The 24,542-nt window shown below is 46.2% G+C and overlaps 1 protein-coding gene across 1 annotated transcript in view; it reads left to right on the top strand.

Annotated features, from left to right (window-relative positions):
• Positions 1–24,542, top strand: part of LOC137417486 (ADAMTS-like protein 1) — a 466,111-nt gene that overhangs the window by 98,095 nt on the left and 343,474 nt on the right. Inside the window, exons 4-5 of the mRNA XM_078772644.1 lie at positions 6,471–6,607; positions 8,168–8,213. Of these exons, the coding sequence (XP_078628770.1) occupies positions 6,471–6,607; positions 8,168–8,213 (183 nt within the window). The remainder of the gene's footprint in view (positions 1–6,470; positions 6,608–8,167; positions 8,214–24,542) is intronic.

The following is a 24,542-nucleotide window of genomic DNA, read 5'->3' on the forward strand; positions in this document are numbered from 1 at the left end:
AACAATATGTCCAGCCTGAACGTCGTCGTCATACTGCCATAATGATGTGACATCACCCCTGTCATGTGACCAGATCCTCAACTCTGATTGGTGTATGTTTGAGGGGACATACATACATACATACATACATACATACATACATACATACATACATACATACATACATACACACATACCGACAGACCAATACTGTTCTAGATGACTTTACCCTATGGGCTATGCCGTAAAAATATATCAGAAAACTCAGCAGCCACCAATGTTCCTGTCCTATAAGGTACTTAGCACGTGATTAAAAGGTGCCCATGTTTCAGACAAGTTGCCCTTAAGCTTCCTTACTTTATAATATTAAAGCGCTGTCGTATTCATCGAAACAAGCTCAGTGCTATTCTGCAAATAAGAACCCACCGTATATGTTGTGGGATACAGGATAAGGATTTGACAGACCTCTTGCCTCATCCTGGCCGGGCCGCACAGAGCAACACCTGCGGAGCAAGTTTGGCTCAACTCGGGCCTCTCGGCTCAGCGAGATCTGCCCGCGTGGCTGCACGAGGCACCTTGTAGTTGGAGGGATACTCGTTCGAACTTTCCCAGACATTCTTGGCTTCACAAAATGATTGACTTTGCGGAGTCCTGGGCATGCTGCACCGTTTTTGTTTTCTTCTGATGCGAGCAAGCCAAGAAAGGCTCGTAGATCTGCCTTTGGCTCAACCACATTGCATCTCCTTTCTCGGATTCACCTTAATCACCCTCTATAGCCCATCATTGTAATCATGTCTCGGATGTATAGGATGAGATATGCTCGAAAAGTTTTACTTTTGAATCTTTAACTATTTATTCAATCCTGAATAAAATTGATCGTCAAGTCCATATTATTAATACCTCCGACACAGAAGGTGGATGGAGGTTGTCTTCACCCCTGTCTGTCTGTCTGTGAACAGGATATCTCAAAAGGTTCTGGACCGATTCGGACGAAATTTGGCAGAGAGGTAGTGTATGTGACACGGACGAAATTTTTAGATTTTGGTGAAGATTCGGATCCGGCTCTTATAATTTTTAAGCGATTCTTCACCATTGGGACATAGGGCCAAAGACGATATATAGCACTAAGCAGGATATCTCAAAAAGTTATGGGCGGATTTGGACCTAACTTAGTGGATAGATTGGGTGTGTGGCAAGGACCAATTGATTTGATTTTGGTGAAGATCTGAATATGGATTCGGATACGAGAATTATTTAATTTTTTGTGATTCTTCACCATTGAGTGATCGTGCTAAAATCGATGCATACCACGATATCTCAAAAAGTTATGGGCGGATCTGGACAAAACTTGGTGGATAGATTGGGTGTGTGGCAAGGACGAATTGATTTGATTTTGGTGAAGATCTGAATATGCATTCGGATACGAGAATTATTTAATGTTTTAGTGATTCTTCACCATTGAGTGATCGGGCTAAAATCGATGCATACCACGATATCTCAAAAAGTTATGGGCGGATTTGGACAGAACTTGGTGGATAGATTGGGTGTGTGGCAAGGACGAATTGATTTGATTTTGGTGAAGATCCGAATATGTCCCAGTGTGTACCCTGGATAAGAATAGGTACGCCGTATCCCTGCGTGTCGTAAGAGGCGACTAAGAGGGTTGGCGTCAGGAAGGGCATCCGGCCATAAAAACATTGCCTCAAAAAGAGAACCATGACAATTACAACTACATGTGGGCAGGGTACAGCCCGAAGTGGAGATCGGTTTCTGAGGTTTGGGACATGGAATGTAGGGACAATGACAGGGAGATCAGGAGAAGTGGTGGAAGTATTGGTCAGAAGAAGAGTGGACATATGTTGTGTGCAAGAGACGAGATGGAAGGGAAGTGGTGTGAGAATGGTGAAGGGTAGGCAGGGACAGAAATACAAGTTTGTGTGGCAAGGGTGCCTGGAGGGTGTGAATGGTGTTGGTGTCCTGTTTTCTGAGGAGTTTGTAGACAGTGTGGTGAGTGTGACGAGAGTGAGTGATAGGTTGATGATGGTGAAAATGATGATTGGAAAGCTCTTGGTGAACGTCATCTCAGGATATGCTCCGCAGGTTGGTCGAAGCGATGAAGAGAAGGACAAGTTCTGGTGTGCGATAGAGAAGCTGATGGAAAACGTGAAAGATGAGGAAGTTGTGGTAGGAGGAGACCTAAATGGACATGTGGGAAGGAGTATGGATGGTTTTGCCGGAGTTCATGGGGGTTACGGATATGGTGTGAGAAATGGAGAAGGTGAAAGGATTTTGGAGTTTGCTGATGGAGCTGATTTGTTGATTTGTAATACTCATTTCCAGAAAGAGGATAATAAGCTTGTTACATACACGTCAGGTGGGTCGACGACAACCGTTGACTACCTGATGGTGCGTAGGCGAGATAGGGGGCACCTCCGGGACACAAAGGTGATCCCGGGGGAGGAGGCTGTTTCACAGCACCACTTGGTTGTCTGCGACGTAAGGGTGAAAGGTGCGAGGAGAGCTCGGTGGGTGAAGTACCAACCGAGAATGAAGGTGTGGAGGTTGAAAGAGGTGACAGTAAGGGAGGCATTAAAAGAGAGGCTGAGTAGGGTCGAGGATGATGTGGTTGAGCTTGAAAGTGGTTGGATGTCAATGAAACTAGTCTGTTGGGAGCCATTAGTGAGGTATGTGGATGGACAAAAGGACCACCGAGGCACTCTGAAACATGGTGGTGGGATGATGAAGTTGGAAAGAGGTTTGACGAGAAGAGGAAGAAGTTCAAGGAGTGGCAGAAGGCGAAGGGTACGGGAGCAGAAACTGCAGAGCATGAAAGTTATAAGGCAGCCAGGAAGGCTGCAAAGAAAGAGGTAGCAAAGGCACAGGAGGCATGTAGGAAAATCTTCGGAGAACGCTTTGATTCGGAAGAGGGTCAGAAAGCAGTATTCAGGATTGCAAAGCAGATAGCGAAAGAGAGGTGTGATGTGATGGGGGTGAGTTGCTTGAAGGATGAAGTGGGACAAATCGTTGTCGACCCAGATGGAATTAAAGGAAGATGGAAAAGATATATTGAAATGCTGTTGAATACAGAGAATGAATGGGATGGCAACATGGAGAGTAACCCAGTTTTAGGACCGGCAGAGAAGATAACTGAGAAGGAAGTTGAGGAAGCGATAAAAGCAATGAAGGGTAGAAAAGCGGGAGGGCCGATGGGAGTTGTGGGAGATATGTTGAAGGCAGCAGGAAGTTGGGGTGTGAAGAGAATGACAGAGATCTGTAATCTGGTGGTGAAAGAAGGCCGCATTCCAGTGGATTGGGAACTGAGTACCCTCGTCCCTCTATACAAGGGGAAAGGTGACCCTCTGGAGTGTGGCTCGTACCGAGCGATAAAGTTATTGGAGCATGGAATGAAGGTATTGGAAAGGGTGTTGGAGAGGAGGATAAGGAAGAAAGTGAAGATCGACGAAATGCAGTTTGGATTCATGCCAGGAAGAGGAACGACAGACGCGGTTTTCATTGTGAGGCAGTTGCAGTAGAAGTACATGGAGAAGAGGAAGAAGTTGTTTCTTGGGTTTGTTGATCTGGAGAAAGCATTCGATCGGGTTCCACGCAAAGTATTGACATGGGCATTGAGGAAGTTAGGAGTGGAGGAATGGTTGATCAGAGTAGTGATGGCAATGTACAAAAGAGCGCGCACAGCTGTAAGGACGAAGGACGGGAACAGTGGTGAGTTTGAGGTGAAGGTGGGAGTGCATCAGGGGTCGGTACTAAGTCCACTACTATTTGTAGCTGTGATGGAGGTGCTGGCTCAGAACGTAAAGGAGGGTTTAACGTGGGGGTTGTTGTATGCAGATGATCGGGTGTTGATTGCGGAAAGTATGGATGGACTGAAGGAAAAGATGAACACGTGGAAGGAATGTATGGAGACAAAAGGTCTGAAGGTGAATATCGGAAAGACGAAGGTGATGGCAAGTGGTAAAGCATGTGGTGAGGTGGAAAGAACTGGGAAGTCGCCCTGTGCTGTGTGCAGGAAGGGTGTCGGAGTGAACTCCATTCAGTGTACAATGTGCGCTGAGTAGGTTCATCAAAAATGTAGTGGTCTGAGAGGGTCATTAACCAGTGTGGCAGCTACATTCAAATGTAAGGTGTGCACAGAGGGAGCTGCAGATGGAGGAAATATTGAGTTGGATCTTGGAGACGGCATGAAGCTGGAAGGTATGAAAACATTTTGCTACCTCGGAGACATGCTGAATGGAGAAGGTGGATCAGACTCGGCAACGGTTGCTCGAGTGAGATGTGCATGGAAGAAGTTTCGGGAATTGAGTGGCGTGCTGATGATGAGGGGAGTGTCGTTGAAGCTGAAGGGAAAGGTGTATGCTGCATGTGTGAGAAGTGTTATGATTTATGGGAGCGAGACATGGGTAATGAATGTAGAGCAGCAACGAAGGCTGGAAAGGGTGGAAATGCGAATGGTTCGATGGATGTGCGGAGTATTGTTGAGAGAGAGGAAGACAAATGATGAATTGCGAAAGATGATGGGAATATTGCCTGTGATTGATGCTGTGAAGAGGAACAGGTTGAGATTGTTTGGTCATGTGTTGAGGAAGGATGAAAGTGACTGGTTGAGAAGAGTGATGGAAATGAATGTAGAAGGAAGTAGAAGACGGGGAAGACCGAGAAAGACTTGGCTAAAGATGGTGGAAGAAGAAATGCGGGCAAGGGGGTTAACAAGGAGAGATGCAGAAAATAGGGCAAAATGGAGAAGATTGTCATGGGGACCGCAAGGCTAACCCCCGCTCTAGCAGGGAAAATGGCCTTTTAAAATGCATGTTGTTGTTGTTGTTGTTGTTGTTGTTGTTGTTGTTGAAGATCCGAATATGGATTCGGATACGAGAATTATTTAATTTTTAAGTGATTCTTCACCATTGAGTGATCGGGCTAAAATCGATGCATACCACGATATCTCAAAACGTTATCGGCGGATTTGGACAAAACTTGGTGGATAGATTGGGTGTGTGGCAAGGACGAATTGATTTGATTTTGGTGAAGATCTGAATATGGATTCGGATACGAGAATTATTTAATTTTTCAGTGATTCTTTAACATTGAGGGATCGGGCGAAAATCGATATATAACGTGATATTTAAAAAAGTTATGGACGAGTTATGACTGAACTCGGTGACAATGAGTTGGTTAGGTGACAAGAATAAGCCGATTCGATTTTGGTTCAGGTCAGAATCCAGATCCGGCCTATCATTGGGATACAAAACATAAACTGTTTAGCCTGGCGGAGGTGTGCGCTCCACCGAGTGCTGTTCTAGTTTTGTTTGTTGCATTGCCTTTCTCTTAATTCCCCTTGTCTGCTTGTTCCGCTGCTCATTATTGGTGTGGCTCTCCTCTGAAAGACGAAAAGGTCACTGGAAAAGATAAGTTCTTCATAATATGAGGGTGGATCAAAGTTGGCCTGGACCTTTGTTTGTTCTTGGCATAGTAATCAAGTCATGTATGTAACTGATTGTTTTGAAGGGTGATTATCTTTGTAGTATTGGTAACCGAAACCCATAATCACGTGTTTCCTGCTTCAATGCCCGTGCTGAAAAATCAACATGGTGGCAAATGAGAAAACATCTCGGGTGGGACAGGAAATAGTTATGAAATTTGAAGTCTAAAAATGAAACCATCCGGTTAAATCTGGTAAAATGAAACCATCCGGCTTGTTCAAATTTACAAATTATTGGCTGCATTAACAGTGAGGAATACCTGCGATGTACATCCATATTAAAGAGTATATTGGGATGTGGGTGGGGAGGGGGGCAAGCAGTACGTTGAAGACATTGCGAATGCTTCCAGGCGGATATGGGACAAGTTTTTCCAAAGCTAGAGCGATTCCACGTAAAAGGGATCCAAGTATTATTTTTGTAATAAATGTACAAGCTCAGTTATGACTATTAACGGAAGTTCCGGGTTAAATTCGATGGTCCTTCATAATCTGGGATTTACACTGATGAAGGTGTAAAGAATACTCCCAGTGACGTCAGCACCCCTTTTATCGTTTTGCTACTGAGTAATTGCTCAGCAAACACGAAGCGTCCCTCGGGTCTCCTTTTCTGTTCGTTTTTTTAGTCGACCTTTCGGGGCGGTGTAAGAAAAAAAAAACTACAGTTTTCTTTCTTGGGAGGAGTTAAAGGATAAATTCTTGCACAGGTATGAGGGAATCTAAAGGACAATCCTATGTTCGGATTACTTGGCAACCTGTGATAACGTGATAATTTTCATCTCTCGAATGAGGAAGAGTCCTAGAAGTGTTGGTAGACCAAGAGTTGAGTGAAATTCACACCTTCTACTCCACATACCCCATCCTTCCTCACCTTTTATGAATAAAGGCCCCACTTTCTCCTCCAATCCCTTTCCCATATACTCTACTCCAAGCTCCCTACTCCACCATGCATTGTCTTAACTTTACGGCCCCCTGCCGTGGTTGCTCCTTCCTCCAGGTCACACAAGCGGTGGAAAGAGACCCACTAGCGGATCATCAGGAGGCTGCGTGGGAGGCCTGGGGTACATGGAGCGAGTGCTCTCGGACTTGCGGAGGTGGAGCTTCTTACTCCCTACGGCGTTGTCGTCCTCGAAGGTGAGTTGTGCGTTTGCCTGCTGCGCACGAGCCTCGCCCGCCATCGTCATTACCATCAATCTTCAGGTTGCCGAGGAATACGCTTGGCTCTGAGGACCATCTAATGTCACTTTGCTTCGCAGAAAGAAAGGGCTGTTATTTATTATCTGGCAGTATTCTGTTTGGAGCATGATTGATTAAAGTTATCAGTTTATCGTTTTTAGACTTCACCTCTGGACAAAAGAAGCCTTCAGGTGAGTCTTTATTTTTGGCCTAGATGATGCAGGTTATGAAAGAGTTTGCCTTTTATAATTATGCCCATCCGTCAGCCTTTTGTAAACTGGCCCACAAACTGAGTTCGAGTACATGTAAACAACATTATTTTTTAATTAACCCTTGGATGCAGTGATTGGGCCTCGGAGGCCCACAAGGTTTTTTTTGTTGCAAAAACTATGCTGTACAATTTTTTTTTTGGAATGAGCCTTATTTTCACCGACTTTCATGTTGTTACACAAAATTCAGTGACATAAAATAAAATTGCATTCAGGCTCGTGGGAAAATCTTCATTCTTCACTTATAACCGGAAAATCCGACACGAATGCAGGCCTGGGGCCTTCGAGGCCCCGCATAAATGTTGTTGTACTACTATGTTATATCATTATTTTCTTGATATGAGCCTCATTTTATACTCCTATAAGTTGGTTACAAATAATTAAGTGACAAAAATATGAAAATTAATAAACTTTACATGAATACATTTGTGGGGCCTCCGAGGCCCAATGGCTGCATAGGTGTAGGATTTTTGACAGTTGTGGACATATACATTCTAAATCAAAGGATCAGTGAATCATATTTTTTGAGCAAATACTCCTCCATGAGCCTCAACTTTTTTGAGAAAAAAAAGTTGAAAAACCAAGAACAAAAATATTTTTTTGCAAAAAAACCCCAAAAGATTCATTACTTGAATGGGATTCTTCCAACTAATAGGATCAATGATTCACATTTTCTCAGCAAATACACATCCATGAGCATCGACTTGGATTGAAAAAGGATTTGAAAGGAAAAAAAATGTCTAAAAAATATATAAAACATTACACGAATACATCCATTGGGCCTCCGAGGCCCAATGGCTGCATAGGTGTAGGATTTTGTTTTACAGTTATGGACATGTACATTCTAAATAAAAGGATCAGTGAATCATATTTTTTGAGCAAATACTCCTCCATGAGCCTCAACTTTTCAGAGAAAAAAAAGTTGAAAAACCAAGAACAAAAATTTTTTTTGCAAAAAAACCCTAAAAGATTCCTTGTATGGGATTCTTCCAACTAATAGGATCAATGATTCACATTTTCTGAGTAAATACACATCCATGAGCATCGACTTGGATTGAAAAAGGATATGAAAGAAAAAAAAATCTATGAAAAAAAATAATAATAACATTACACGAATACATCCGTTGGGCCTCCGAGGCCAAATGGCTGCGTTTATGTAGGATTTTTGACGCCTGCATCTAAGAGTTAAAATTAATCACAAACGTTGTTTTTTCTCACGATTTATTAATTTTCTCTTTCATGTTTGCAGTAACTGCAGAGGCAGAAACATTCGCTACCGCTCGTGCAGCACAGAGGTAAGTCCACACAAAGGGGCTTGAGATTGATTTAATTAATTTTACTATACTGAAAGAAGCACTGTTGAGCTTCTGTACATGTGGCTTTTGTAGTGGAAAGTCGTGATTATTTTGTGATTATCACAAGGTACCTGTGGCGTGATTGATAATAACGACCCTGTCTCTAATAATAATAATAATATATGAAGATGAATAAGTGGATTTTCATGATGAGCTTGTTCCATCACCCTTGAAAATGAAGCACTGAACTGAACAGCTTGACAAAGCTTACATACCTATGTATCAGCATACAAACAGATGTTTTTCAGACGACAAAATGAGAATTGCAAAGCAAGTAGTGCATTTGAAAAGTTGAGCACTGTGTGGAAATAGTCAGGGGGGTTATGTCATCCCGTGGGCACTGAATGATTAGAAGATCCCACCTGTCTAAACATGTTATATAGGTACCAGAGAACACAAAAAATCATGTTGGAAAATTTGAAAGTGTTGCGGGGGCAGCCATCTTGGATTTCAAAATGGCCACCATTTAAGGTTTATTTCTTTAATAGATCTGGATTCGAATGTGGTATAAAGCTGATTTTGGTGGGAAAACCTACATTTACCATGACAAGGAAGTAGTAAAACATACATCTGACATGATCAGAGTAAGATATATGTGATTGGTGAGCCATACTTATGCCATTTTAAGTCGTGTATCCTTTTGAAAAGAGTTATGTATTGTAATAACCGCCATATTTATATAGGTGGTAAGGAATGATGTACCAAAAATATTTAAGCACAGAAAGCGCTTGGTTGTAAACAACTCTAACAATAATTGCTTTCCTTAGATTTATATTTTTTGGGGGGTGGAGGTGTGGGGCATGATCCAAATTGTCCAAACCGGGATATTTTAAGCATTCTAGTATCTTCTCATTCAAGTGCAAGCAAGCTGGTGACTGTGGACACCTCTATATGGTCACTCTGATGGAGGATGAGCATGAAGAGTGTTAGGTCTGTGATTACTGGATATGGAAAGTTGATAGTTGTTTTGGTGGATTATATATCTAAAATGGTTCATCTTCGGTGTCACTATACTCTTCGTCATCTGTAAGAACTGTGTCTGCTGAATTGAAAGATAAAATCTAAGATCATCAGGGAGAAGACAAAACTGACATGATTCAACAGCATTGTCATCTCAGTGTTGCTGGATGGGGCAGACACCTTGAGGCCCAACAAACAGGTTGAATAAAAACTTTTAAGCTTTCAGTGTGGATGTCTGCAGGGACTACTGAACATCAAGTAGTTCAGTTATATCTCAAATAAAAAGGTCATGGAAAAATGAAACACACAACCACTGACCACTATTGTTTAAACAAGGAGATGGACATATCTGGGGGCATATCCACAGAATGTCTGATGACCATGAGATTACCAAAACAAAGCATGGGCATGAACCCCAATGGGGAAAAGTAAGAAAAGCAGACTCGAAGGTACTTTACGGTGGAAAATCTGGAAAGGCTGGCCCAAGACAGCTAAAAATGGCATTACCTTGTCTCTGCCTTATGTCCCTATCGACACAGGAAGGTAATAATAATAACGATAATAATAATAATAATAATAAATAAATGAGCTTGTGGTGATGCCATGGTGGTGCAAACTTTACAGACCTTTGTGGATTGGTGAAATTCTATTTTCTCTCTCCAAGTTTGGTCGTTTTTTTGGTCGTAGTCAACGTGTGGCCCTGAATGGGTTTCTCTCATCTTCTCTTCCTGTTCAGGCTGGAGTTCCCCAAGGTAGTGGTCTGGGCCCTGTGCTTTTTCTGGTCTTCATCAATGATCTCTCTGACTCTCTTGAAAATCCTCTCTATCTCTTTGCTGACGACTCTACTCTCTGTCGCTCCATTCCTCATCCCTCAGATCGGCAGTGTGCAGCCTCCTCACTCTCTGCAGACCTGGACAAAATCACAGACTGGGCAAACAAATGGAACATGTCTTTCAATCCTGATAAATCTCACACTCTTATGATGTCTCTCCGAAAAGACCGACTGGAAAACCCTCCCATCCACTTTCTGAATAATCCTCTCCAAGAAGTTCTGTCACTCAAGCTTTTGGGTCTCACTATTTGCCATGATCTTTCCTGGGAAAACCACATTTCAAATCTGGCCTCCAAAGCCAGTCGCCGACTGGGCATCCTCCGTCGTGCGAAGTCCTTCCTTGGCACACCTGAGCTCCTCACCACATACAAGGCTTCATCCGCAGCTCTATGGAATACTGCTCTCCCCTCTGGTCTGGTGCTCCTGCCTCACACCTAGCTCGTCTTCACGCTGTTGAAACCAAAGCGTTCAGAATCATTGGAATCTCCCGCGATGAAGCTAACTCCAAGGGCCTTTCACTCACTCACCGCAGGCAGGTTGGTGGTCTTTCCGTCTTCTACCGACTCCTCTCTGGCCTTGCCCCCCCAGCTCTCTCTGGGCTCTGTCCCCCAAATATTCCTACAGGTCGCACAAGATCTGCCTGCAACCCTCTTATGGTTAAACTGCCAAAATCAAGACTTTCTGCTCACCTTCACTCCTTCATTCCTCTTTTCTCCCACCTCTGCAACAAACTCCCTCACTCTCTTCAATCCCACTCCACCCTCCAGGTCTTTAAAACAGCTGTTCACCACCATCTCTTATCCTCCCCCATCCAAAACCTTGATATTTTCTATCCCCGCTAATTTCGGTCCCCTTGTGTTTTATACCTCTCCCCCCCCCCCCCCCTCCCCTTCCCACGCCTCCTGCCCCCAAGCCCTCTCCCTCCCACACTTCTCCCTGCTCTCAAATGTTGTGGTTGTGTGCTTCCCCTTCTCTCCCCATCTTGTCTTCCGCTCCCTCTTTTGTATATTTTGTTTGTCTGGTTGATTTGTTTGTGAAATAAATGTTAGCTCTTTCACGAGCCTCGATTCAGTATACAACAACAACAACAAAAAAAAAAATAATAATAATAAAATATTTTTTTAAAGTTATCTCAAAGGACATTGTCGTGTTAATATTGCTGGAAGCTTATGTATTGGATTAAAATATTGTTACAGCTACGGGTTTCGGGGCTAATACGAGTGGGATCCTTGTTTCCCCTCGAACCTACCGTGCCTGAGGCCACCGATCACGAACAACTTCGTACCACGGTGGGTTGCTTGGCAACCATGAGCGCCAATTGGTCTACCATGTAGTCCCAGGGTCCTCAGTCTGACCACCGTTTGCCTGCGCCACATGGCTTTCCAATCGGGGGATGCGGCCTCGGCTATGCACCAATCTTATCTTAATTAGGGCGGCCGAGCAATTGCTGGTGCATTTCGGGTTGAATCGGCGCTGGATCAATGGGGGAATGACAAACACGGACAGATTTAAAAGGAACGTTAATAAGGGATTTATTATTTACAAACAGGGATAATTTAAATGTGGGATCATGCAAAAAGAAAGGGGGAGGGAACTTGAGGATTTTCATGTTCAATGGTGTGGGGAAGGTGTTAGGGGTGTACACAAAGGGAACAATGGGGGAAATGCAGATCAAAAATGTACAAGCAATTACAAGCAATGGAGAGTGCAGCGATAGCTACAAAGGAAAGGAAACGGACAAGATGCAGACTTAATTCTACGTCTTACCTACCAGCTATACACAATACAGGGTACCCGTCAGACCATCCACGGAGGGGGAAAAGAACAGAAGATAGAAAAAGTACGATGGTCAACGGCCTCTTACTCTCCGGGCAGAAGCAGTCATACTTCCGCCACCCAGACGCTAAAGTAGGGATCAAAAAGGGGAGCAATACTTGTGGTGTCTAGTGGTACGGTGACTGTAGAGAATGTGATGTCATGCGTGAGGGTGCATGAAATGCAGATGTATGCAAGAAAAACTGCGAAGGTGCGTTATCAGTGGGGGCTGCTCTCAAAATACCAGTTGGTGGCGCAATGCCTTCGTTGAGCTCGTGAATTCATTACAATTCCATACTAAGAAAGGTGAGAAAAGAAAGTGTGAGATAATAGCCTATCGTGTAATAATCTAAATGATGTTTGTATGTGTGGCTTTGCTTCAGCCCTAACATGTGCCTGACAATGTGCTCGCTCCATCCGTCCCAATGATTCGACTCCTAGCTCGACCCGCAATGTGAGCACCACTTCTCGAACCCCAATTGTCCTACCACGAAGCCTTGCGAAGCAAACACCAGTTGATCATTGAAGCCAGGACCAAAGCCAAAAACGAACACGATGAGGTTCTGCCCTGCGGCTCTTTTATAATCCCTTAGCTGGACGGGGCCAAAAAGTGAGTCAAAAACGTCCCTTTGTGAAATCCGGGATGCTAATTGGCGCACCTCCGTTTAGCCCACCCTTGCCAGACCTTTGCGACCTAGTTACTCCGGATGGCTTCTTCGCTTTGGCACAGAATGTAACTATGCGAATAACATGGGTGCGGGCTCAGGACATGTTCTTGGCACGGCGACTACTGGGAACAGCATGTAATTGTTTGGAAGGATGAACAGTGATTAAATATCCACAGGATGCTAATGGCCAATTAGCCCCTGTCTGTTTTGAAGTGTAATAAAGTCGGTGACTACTCGCACACGCAGCATGAGCTATTAAACTAAAACGCTAATGTGCACATGAAACAATTACCCCCTAGGAAATGGGGGGAAAAACCCTCTAATAACCCTCACCAACGCATCATATTACATTCTAACCCACTACACAAGGGAGATGGACTACTCTGATCTTATATTATGGAAATGACTACCTGAGAACCTGTATGTTGGGTGCCATTGCCTTCGGTGACAGTTCTGAAAACCACAACAATATGCAATTTGGTGTGTCTGTCTGTCTGTCTGATTGCAATGCATTAGATCGTTACTTATCCAATATCGACCAAACTTGCCAGGGGACATACGACTAAGGTTGCCACGGCTTCATTCGCCCTCCCCCCTCCCCCCCTGGTTTTTTTTTTGCCCTGGATAAAATCGTGTTAAGGTGTATGACTAGCTTTTCGGGCCGTTTCGTGGGGCACACCTACTGGAAGTAAAAATTATGATGGTCACAAACTATTCAGACAATGCCGTCCAACATTCTTTTTGAACAGTTGCTGCTGTTGTTTAATACAAGACTGAAAGGAATATGGAGGAAATCCAATGCGCTGAGGCATTCTATACGTACCGCACCCCTCACAATTAATGGACCGCAGACACTTGACTAGCTAGGCTTCTACCGCCAGCTAGGCTGCAATTATCTTTAGCTAATAACAGTACTTAAATGAGTCTTTAAATATGAACGATGTATCCCATTGCTTGTCCTATTTTTTCTGCCAGCAGATTATATGTGTACTTTATATGGATTGTTTATCTTGGAAATATTTTCAAGTGTTTGTGTGCTCGTTTGTGTTTGTGCGCTTGTACGTTACTCTTCCATGGCTGATCCGTCACACCTCGAGGCCCCAAATCTTGTGTGTAGGTACTTCAGAACAGAATTGGGGCAAGGATTTAAGCTGCACCCCCGCGCCACAAGGAAACGCTCTATGCATATTTGTGTAAGTTAGAAAATCATAGAGAAAAAACAGCTGGGCCAATCTCTACCAGATTTTGCAAATGCCCTGGGGGTACCCAACGGTCAGGTCAATGGGCATCACAAAAATATCCCCTCACTCCCATGAGGCGGAGCAGCCCACATATGATATCTACATGTATGGCTGGGTCGATGCTATCTACCTCAAAAGCTGGGTCACGCCTACCACACTACATGCTTGACAGGCACCCACCTGCACCTTTACGAAAACACGCACCTTAGACGATACAGTATTCCTCTGGCCTAACCCCTCCCTTAGCATTTAGGCTGCGGAGGCACGACTGCCCTGCACAGTGAGCCATGAGGGCGATAACCCTCATACTGTCTTTCTTCTGCTCTTATCTCCCTCCGGTCGTTTGATTGGGTACCCATGTTGTGTATAGCCGGTAAGTTAGGCATAGGTTAAGTTCTGCTCTTGTCCATTTCCTTTGCTCTATAAATATTGCTGCACTCCCCATTGTTCATGATTGCTTATACATTTTGATTTGCATTCCCCCTTTTTGATTTGTTTTGATTTACCCTTGCTGCACATAAAAGTCCTTGAGTTTCCTCTACCTTTACATGAGCCTGCATGTCACCTTTATCCTTGGTTTGTAAATAATAAATCCCTCTTGTTGAACTTCCTTTTAAATCTGTCTGTGTTTGTCTTTTCCTTCATTGGTTCAGCACTGTTCGCACATTAGGTTAGACTGGAAGGTTACAATTCCCCACTTGATTGGCTTGTATTCAAGTTCGATATACACCAGCGGTAGGCTCGGCTGCCCTAATTAAGATCCAATTGATATAAGATTGGTGCATAACCGAGGGCACGTCCCCGATTGGAAAGCCACGTGACCCTGGTAAACAGTGGTCAGACGGAGAACCCTGGGACCACGTAGTAGACCCATTGGTGTTTGTGGTTGCCCAGCAACCTGCCGTGACAGGAAGTTATTCTGATCGGTGGCAACAAGCCCGGTAATTCCGAGGGAAACCGAGGACCTCCCTCATAGTAGACCTGAAACCAGTGGCTCTAACAATATATATATATATATATATATATATATATATATATATATATATATATATACACACTGCTGCTAACATTACAATTACATCAAAAAATTAGCCCAATCGGTCCTTTATGCACCATCCCTGGATTTTTTTGTGTGTGTATTCATAGTCTAGGCTCGTGGAAGAGCTAGTACATGGAATGGATCAGGACGTAACAGGATAAATGGGAACTGAGAAGAGATGGGGGAAACACCAAGAGCAGCATTGATGGCCAAGATAGAGGGATACTTGGACAAACAATGGGTGTGGGGAGGAATGGGGGCAGGAGAGGACACATGGGGGCGGGGCGGTGGGGTGTGTGGGGGGGGGGGGGGGACAAGATGGATACAGAAGCAAACTCCAAGGAGGGAAAACTGGATATGTGGAAGGAGGAGGGATTGGGTGACGGTGGCAAGGGGGGGTTAACGAAGGTAGACATGATCATGGTTTTGGATTGGGGACGAGCTGAGATGGGGATGAGCAGCTGTCTTGAAGACCTGGAGGGAAGAATGAGATTTAAGGGAATGTGGAAGTTGATTCCACATGCAGGAGAAAAGGGGAACAAATGAGGGGAGGTGAGCAGTGTTCCTGAATTTCGGTAGTTTAACCAGAAGGGGGTTGATGGTGGACCGTGTGAGCCCTGCATAAATCTGTGATAGGCCCATAGACTTGGCTTCATCGCAGGAGATTCCAATAATTTTAAACCCCTTTAAGCCAAGAGGGGAGAGCAGTACTCCATCATTCTGCAGATGAAAGGCTTGAATGTGTATAGGAGCCCCCATGTGCCAAGGAAGGACTTTGCACGACGGAGGATCCCCAGTCGGCGGCTGGCTTTAGAGGCCAATTTTGAAGTGTGTGTGTGTGTGTGTGTGTGTGTGTGTGTGTGTGTGTGTGTGTGTGTGTGTGTGTGTGTGTGTGTGTGTGTGTGTGTGTGTGTGTGTGTGTGTGTGTGTGTGTGTGTGTGTGTGTGTGTGTGTGTGTGTGTGTACCCATAGTGCTTGACATGAGGTGAGGGTGGTTGGAATCATACTTTCGTTCCTTCCACTCACACATGACTGTAAATTGTCGTAAATGGAACATAATGTAAGCCACATACATTCGAGGTCTTGAACTTCGGTCTGAGGAAGTCCATGGGCTGGGTCCTGAATGAAACATCACCTGAGACATGGGTCTGCTCATTCCTGTTTGTTGCATAATCAGTGGAGTCGTACCTAGACAAATTCTTCATTGGCTGTGCTTTTGCTTTCTCTTTTTTTTCTTTGGATAACTTTATATGGTTCATTTAATATGGTCCATATAACTGCACAATAACGAGTTTATGCACGATGGACCCACGCGGCCAGATTGGTTCCAAAGAAAAGTATTCACACATGGCAGAAATGCAAGTAACTGCTAAGCTATATAACCATTGAACCGTTCGGCCAGTTTTTGCTTGTTGGAATGTCATCAGCAACAGTGCAGAATAATCACAAAAAGTAACAGTTCCAAAAAACACACCTCATGTAGTACTGGGTACATGACAGCTGTCCACACGATACATTTTCTTTGTCTATCTACAATCTGTGAAACTCTTCTAAGGTCATCTCATCTCGATTCTCAAAGAGATGAACTTATAAGGTGGGTCGTGATGTCCGTCTGTTAACCTTTTGCAATTTTTGCTACTTCTCCCTTATCACCTGGCTGATTGTTCTGAAAACTGACACATTCATACAAGACAGTAGCCCACACAATCTCTTCGATTATATGATTACGGATCATGGGGGCTCACAGGGAGGGGTGGGTTGTACACCCAGAAACTTTGGATTCCAACTTGCCCCTTATTTACCAACCAATTACACGGAAACCCGGTTGAGCCCTTCTACTCAATGGTCTGCAGGATCACTCGGTCTTCCATTTGTTTGATCAATGTTTCCATTTTGTATTATTCAATTTTGTATCAAGGGGCCACTCAAGGAATCAGGTGGGCTCCCAGGAGGGTCCCAGAGAATCAGCAGAGGTCTGACCTTCAACCTCAAGAGAGTGAAGTTGGTAGAAGATGGAAAAACCACCAACCTGCCTGCGGTGAGAGAGTGAAAGGCCCTCAGAATCATCTTCATCTCAGGAGATACCAATGATTCTAAGAGCCTTGGTTTCAACAGCGTGAAGCGAAGCTAGATGTGAGGCAGGAGCACCAGCCCAGAGGGGAGAGCAGTAGTCCATCAAACGGCGGATGAAAGCCTTGTATGGGGTGAGAAGCTTAGTTGTGCTAAGGAAAGACTTCGCATGGCGGAGGATGCCCAGTCAGCGACTGGCTTTTAAGGCCAGCTTGGAAATGTGGCTTTCACAGGAAAGATCATGGCAGATAGTGAGACCCAAAAGCTTGAGTGACAGAAATTCGTTGAGAGGATTGTTGAGAAAGTAGATGGGAGGGTTTTCCAGATGTTATTTTCGGAGAGACATAGTGAGAGTGTGAGATTTGTCAGGATTGAAAGACATGTTTCACTTGTTTGACCAGTTTGTGATATTGTCCAAGTCTGCAGAGAGTGAAGAGGCCGCTGCTGCCGATCTGATGGTTGAGATATGGAGCAGCAGAGAGTGGAGCCATCAGCAAAGAGACAGAGAGGATTTTCCAGAGAGTTGGAGAGATCATTAATGAAGACCAGAAAAAGCATAGGGCCCAAAATACTGATTTGAGGAACTCCAGCCTGGACCAGAAGAGGAGATGAGAGATTTCCATTTAGAGCCACATGTTAACTACGACAGGAGAGGAAGTCCACGAGCCATGCATGGAGGTTTCCATTGATACCATAAGAGGAGAGTTTGGTGAGCAGGGCGGACTGCCAGACCGTATCAAAGGCACGAGATATGTCAATGGAGACGATTCTGTTTTCCTGTTTGGCAATGAGGACCTCCATACATTGTTGAGACAGCAGAAGCAGCATGTCCAGAGTGTAATGGAGTGGAGTGGAGTGGATTGGCCTGGTCTGAACCCAAATTGATGATCAGAGATCCAGCATTGGAGAAGAGGAAGGATTTAATATCAGAAGCGATGATGCATTACATGACCTTGTTGATGATTGGGAGCAGGCTGATTTGTCTGTAGTTGCAAGGATCTGTTTTTGCACCTTTTTGTGTAAAGCGGTAATGTTGGTTGGTTTCCAAGCAGATGGCAGATGATTTAAGTCTGGTTTGTCAGAAGCAACATGTATGGAGAGATCAATCAGGTTTGAGTGAAGGCCCCTAATGTTTGAGCTCCATACCATAAAGGAAGAGGGAGGGGGAGCATAGGATACAAGAGAGGGGAGGGGAAAGATAGGGTAAGATTAAGGAGGAGAGGGGGAGGTAGGGAGAGGTGTTGACAGTGTTGGAGATTGCAGATGAGCTGGGAGAGGGGGAAAGATGAGTGGACAAAAGGCTCGGTGGTGGTGATGGGATGAGGCACAGTGAGGAATAATTTTAGGGGGAGGCAGAGGGAAGTAGAAGTTTGGAGGAGGTGGATGATTTGGAAGAGAGAGGAATGGGGGAGGAGGCAACTTTGAGGAGGAGGGGTAAGAGGGGAGATTTGAAAGGGAGGGGTGATTGAGGGAGATTGGAAGGGGATGGGTGATGGGGGGGGGGGGGGGGGGATTGAGGATATTTGAAAGGGAAGGAGTGAGGAGGGAGTTTTGATGGGGAGGGATGAGGGGGAGTTTTGAAGGGGAGGTGTAATGAAAGTCAAATCCACAACATTGTCCTAATAGTAGGTTTAATGACAATTCGATCTCTGGCAACATCCTGTAGAAATACAATCATGCGATATATCAGGATTATATAATCAAGGAGAAGTTCAGCAATTATCAATCAGTGCAAGCAAGCCTAGATCATCTACATATACGCACCATTCAAGTCTACGTGTCACAGATTAAATGTCACAGGAATGATCCGGAGCGATGGCCGTCCGAGTTCTTATAGATGCCTCTCATTGGTTGGAGAGAGCATAACACCTGGGTTCAACTTAGATACAATTTCATTACATTCTCCCCGCCGTTAAAACGACACTTCCGCTAAGGCAGGAATCAAGCATGTAGCAGCAATAGTAGGGCAGCGATTGTCCGTCCATGTCAGTCGGTCCATCCGTAGCGATCGGGGCGACGAATTTCCCTTCCAGCACGGGTCCGGAAACTACCGGGTACTGCATCCCCAAGTCCGGAGTCCCATGCGTTGGAGTAGCTGCCTAAGTCATGTGGCGACGGTGGCACCACAGAGCCTACAGGTTGGGGTGTATTTGACGGTGAGATGGCCGGCAGATGCTCCATAGGCGGAGCAACGGGAGAGTCCATAGACTCGTAAATTGGTTCGTTGATTTCCCCGCAAGGGGCCAGATGGCGTACGGAGACAGTTGACTCGTGTCCATCAGACATCAACACGCGAGCATGCTCGGGATTAGCTTGGAGTACTTGCACCTTATCCACTAGTGGATCATACTTACTCATGCGAACCGCATGTTTGAGGTAAGCCGGCCCCGGCTCTGCAAGCCAACTAGGTAAAGGTCGGAAACTAGCCGAACTCCTCGGGTGATGAAACATCTTTTCGTGTGGAGTTTGGTTGGTTGCCGTACACAGTAAAGTCCTGATCGAGTTCAGTGTCGCAGGTAACGACCAAGCCCATTTATCTAGGCCTCGGCCGAGGGACTTAAGGCTTAGCGTGACTGCTCTCCATATAACACCATTGAAGCATTCGACCTGTCCATTCGCCTGCGGTCTATACGGAGTGGTATAACTAGAAGCGACTTTATGCTGGAGTAAGAAGTTCCTCACCTCCTGGGACAGGAACACCGCACCTCGATTGGTATGCACGTAGGCCGGATTCCCAAACATAGAAAACAAGTTCTGCAGGCACCGTATAACCGTGGCGGCTGTCATATCTACGCACGTGAAAGCGAAAGGCAATCTCGAGAACTCATCAACGATAGTGAGCAGATTACGAGAGTTACTCGATGCCGGTGACGCCGGCAGTGGCCCTTTGAAGTCCATCGCCAATCTCTCCCACGGCCTAGTTGCTCAGACCAGTGTGCCCATAGGAGGGTTGTAAAAATGCGGTTTGAGTTCAGCACATACAGAACAATTGTGACAGACCTGGCGAATGGCTTCAACCGAGTAGGGCAAGTTACGACCGCACAAAATGAGCAAAACGCGTCACCCCGGGATAGCACAAAGTGTCGTGCAAAGCGCGCAGATCCTCCAAAGATATGAGGCCCGCACACATTGCCGGCCGCGATAAGGCGTCGGCAACCAGGTTATCCCTCCCAGGGCGATATTTGATTGTGTAGCAGAAATCGGCGAGTTCGATTCGCCAGCGAGTGATTTTCTCATTCTCAATGCGTTGAGCATGCAGGGTGTCGTACATAAACGCAATGCTCTGTTGGTCCGTGATAATTTGGAAGCATCGTCCGAGCAAGTAGGGACGCCAACGCCGAATCGACTCGACGATGGCATACGCCTCCTTCTCGACAGATGAATGTCTCCGCTCAGCGGAGGTGAGAGTTAGCGAAAAGAAGGCCACAGGTCGCCCCCCTTGGGAGAGAGTCGCAGCTATCGCATGATCCGATGCATCACTTTCCAAAACAAAAGATTTATTTTCGTCAATCGGCGCCAGCGATGTCGGACTTAAGGATATGGAAAGCGGCCTTGGCGGCAAGGCTCATGGGGAACGCTTCGCAGTCCACAAGTGGGCGGAGCTTCGTGGAGAAATTTTGTACCCACTTGGAATAATGAGTGAACAGCCCGAGAGCACGCTTCAGCGAAGCATGATCACAGGGCGGGGCCATGTCGAGCAAGGGTCGCAGACGCGCCTTATCCGGAGCAACAGAGCCGTGGGTCACGGTGTACCCCAGAAGATCTATCGTGCGAGTGGAGTAACGACATTTAGCCTCATTCATAGTTAAGCGATACCTCTGCTCGACCTCGAGGAAGCGCTTCAGATTAGCATCATGATGTTCCTGGTCATACCCGCAACCCGTGAGATTGTCCAGATATACAAAGACATCGGTCAAGTTCTCCTTAGCGATGAGGTCGTCCATAGCCCTCTGAAAACAAGAGACCCTGTTCATGACCCCAAAAGGTAGCCGGGTGAACTGGTATAACCTTTGACCGGATTCAAACGCTGTATAGATGCGATCGGCCTCGGAGATGGGGATTTGATGATACGCACTACGCAGATCGAGAGTGCTATAGACCGAATACTGTGCCACCTGTCGAACCAGGGAGTCCATTCCCGGAAGGGGGTAGGCGTCCAGCTGTGTAAACCGATTAATCGTCTGCGAATAGTCGATTACCATGCATTTGCGATGCGCTTCGCTTCGTACCACCAGAACTTGGGCCCGCCATGGCGACCGACTAGGTTCTATGATACCTTCCTTTAATAGCTGGGCCATTTCTTCCGCAATGAATTGCGCGTCAGCTCGTGAGTTGCGTCGCGATTTAACCGCTACAGGTGTACAGTCTGTGGTCATATTGGGGAACAGCGACAGCGGCTCCATTTCCATCCCTGCAAGAGCACACACAGCAAGCGTATCAGTCCCACCAAATTCCATTTCCAAACGTCCATGTCGCTTGAGAAAATCATGTCCGAACAAAACTTCTGCACATAATGCTGGTAAGACCATGAGATGCACATCCGGAAACATTCGTCCCTTAATCACAAGCTTCAGTCGACATTCCCCTTTTGTGCTGAGCCATAGCCCCTGAGAGGTCATAAAGATTCGGCGTCTTGTCCCATGAATCAGCCATCCATGTTTTTGCACAAGTCGAAAATCAACATAACTATCCGTGGAACCTGTGTCGATCAAAGCATTAGCAAAAATTCCCTCGATCATAAGTGGGATTATAGCACGAGCCAGGCCAGTTGGACCTGTAGTTATCGAGTCATCAAGGTGAGGGGCTCGTGCCTCGCGTGTGGATCCAATGCCAGCTAAAGTTTTTCGTGCCGTTGAAATCGTTTGTAGGCCAGTCGTGCCGCCTCCAGAGGGCGCACGTGCCACACGTGAAGTTCCCAGCTTTCGTGCCGTTGCAGTAGCTTGTAGATCATACGTGCAGCCTCCGGATGGCGCTCGTGTCACGCGCGGAGTTTCAAAGCCAACATTAGCCGTTCGGGTGGCCGATCCAGTAAGTTGGCAGGGTGTTGGAAGAATGCCGGCCAAGGACGGTCGCACCGCGTACTGTCGTGTTTGCGCCACTTGTTTAGTCGGCGCGACGAGTCTCACCAAGGTCGAGCTCTCAGCTAGGGGCCCACGGGAAGGGGCGATCCCCATCAAAGTCGGGCGAGGTGCCCCGCGCACCGCTCGGTCCGCTGGCTCGGCGATAAGCACATTCATCATCGAGCGGGCTCGTTTGCCCCGCGACGATCGGCAAACTTTTGCAAAATGACCCGGCTTTGAGCACAAATGACATGTCGCATTTTTAGCTGGGCAAACAGACCTGAGATGATTCTGATTCCCGCAGAAATAGCACGTAGCGTTACTTCCGGGCTTGGGTCCAGCTGCAGCGGCTGCCGTCAAGCCCGGATCGCGATCCTCGGGAGTGGCCGGGGTCTCCGATTCCGGCGGAGGTGCTGAGGCTGCATCCATGACCTCGGCGGTAGTTCTCTCCGGTCGAGTTTATCGAGATGTCCCCGCAGTGAGGGTGGGAGGGGGAGAGAGCGGGGGTGAGGGGGAGGGGGAGGGGGGCAAGGGGATGGGGAAGGGAGGGGGATTGGGGGGAGGGGGTAGGGTGGAGGGGGAAGGGAGGGGGGGGGGGAGGGAAGGGGAGGGCCAGTCAACAATGACGTTGCAGTTCTCATGGTCGGAGAGCAGCACAACAATCGCGACATCGTCCTGCATCTTTGCAACAGCACGAAGTGGATTTTGGAGACTCACAGATCCTGTGACGCCCTCCAGTACCGGCGTTGCCGGGCGGGGGAAGGGAGACCCGTACATTCCCAACCCGTACATTCGCCCTCTCGACTCAAGCTCACTCGGACAAAAGCCTCGCACAAATTACACCGTGAAGGCCCAATGGCCATGTCTATGCCACAAATCAAGTACGTGAGCGAGTCGGGCGCACTGAATTGAAAATATATAGAACGCTCATACTCCGTGAAAAGTGAAGCCGCCGTGTCGCCATCTTGGTTAGAACGACTCGACCAACTCGCTTCGCGGATCTCGTTTGTTTTGAACGTGTGAATTACGTGCGAACGCGTAACTGTGAGTTTATAGCGGCAAGGAACATCACATGATCGCTCTGAGCGAATCAGCGCGCTGCTCTGCCACCTGCTCAGATTCCATGTATAATATTCCTCGCTGAAATGCGCTGAGGTAAATATGAATAAAAAATATGGATCTCGTAAAGATGAAAGAAAAAAAAACCTATGTGGTGTGAATGGCAATGTTCCTCGCTGAAATGTGAAAAAATGCAATCGCTTTTCGCTCTGAAATACGTGCGAACGCGTAACTGAGTTTATGGCGGCAAGGAATATCACGTGATCGCTCTGAGCGAATCAGCGCGCTGCTCTGCCACCGCCTCAGATTCCGTGCATAATATTCCTCGCTGAAATGCGCTGAGGTAAAAATATGGTAAAAAAATATTATGAAATATTTTTTTTTTAGGTCAGCCATGTTCTTCCCAGGCTCAATGGCCATGTCTATGCCAAATATCAAGCACGCAAGCCTCTCCATTTAGGAGTCTATCGGTAACATTGCACACACACACACACACACACACACACACACACACACACACACACACACACACACTGTGTTTTATATATATATACAGACTTCGCATTTAATATGGATTTTTTTTTTTCTTGACTTGGGTTTACTTTCTTAACTCAGTATATCAATCTGGTGAGTTTCTTTTACACTTTGGTGATTTATTTGTTAAAAGAACCATGTCACTGATTGTCTGTCGCAGCAAGAAGTCAACAACAGGATTATATCACAGGTGGCGTGGCAAAATGTACGGACAGGTGCATTTGATGATTGGCTTCACAGTCGGGTATACAAGGGTTATTGCGTTCTGTATTAGTGGAAAACAACTGCTGCATATCTCCAAAAGTTATTGCCGCTTCCTCTGGAGATGGTCCGTCAACTCGACAATGCTGTTTGTCATGGAGTGGTGGCTTTACGAAATTACGGCATGAAACAGCGTGCTATTGCTCGGCAGTATGGCATCACTCAAGGTCAGGTGTCAAAGATCCTGAAACGAAATGTTCAGAGGGGTGTCCCTTCTCCAATACCGAGGCCAGGACGTCCCCGCAGAACCACAAGGAGGGATGATCGCCAGCTGCACCGGTTAGTCCGCAATGGCCGTACCAAGTCAGATAATCGGCTTCGGGCTGAGTGGCAGCAAGTGACAAATGTGCCTGTATCCAGAAGGCTAGTCAACCAACGACTGGTTCAAGCAGGCTATCGTGCCAGGCGTCCCTTGAGAAAGCCACGCCTGACCAGACAACACCGCCAGCGCCGATTGCAGTGGGCCAGAGAGCACCGTCAATGGCAGCCAGGACACTGGAATCACGTGATCTTCAGTGATTCGTCTATATTTCTGGTCTATCGTCAAGATGGCTGCGTCCGAGTGCACAGACAAGTGCATGAAGCCGACAACAAAGATTGTATAGTGCCAAGAGTCCAAGCTGGAGGTGGTGGGGTGACCGTTTGGGCTGCTTTTCATGCAGGGGGCAAAACTGACCTGGTTGTTCTGAATGGAAACCTGAACCAGTTCAAGTACAGGGCCATTCTGGAA

The sequence above is a fragment of the Myxine glutinosa genome, chromosome 2 (assembly GCF_964187855.1).
Source record: "Myxine glutinosa chromosome 2, kmMyxGlut1.1, whole genome shotgun sequence".
NCBI lineage: Eukaryota > Metazoa > Chordata > Myxini > Myxiniformes > Myxinidae > Myxine > Myxine glutinosa.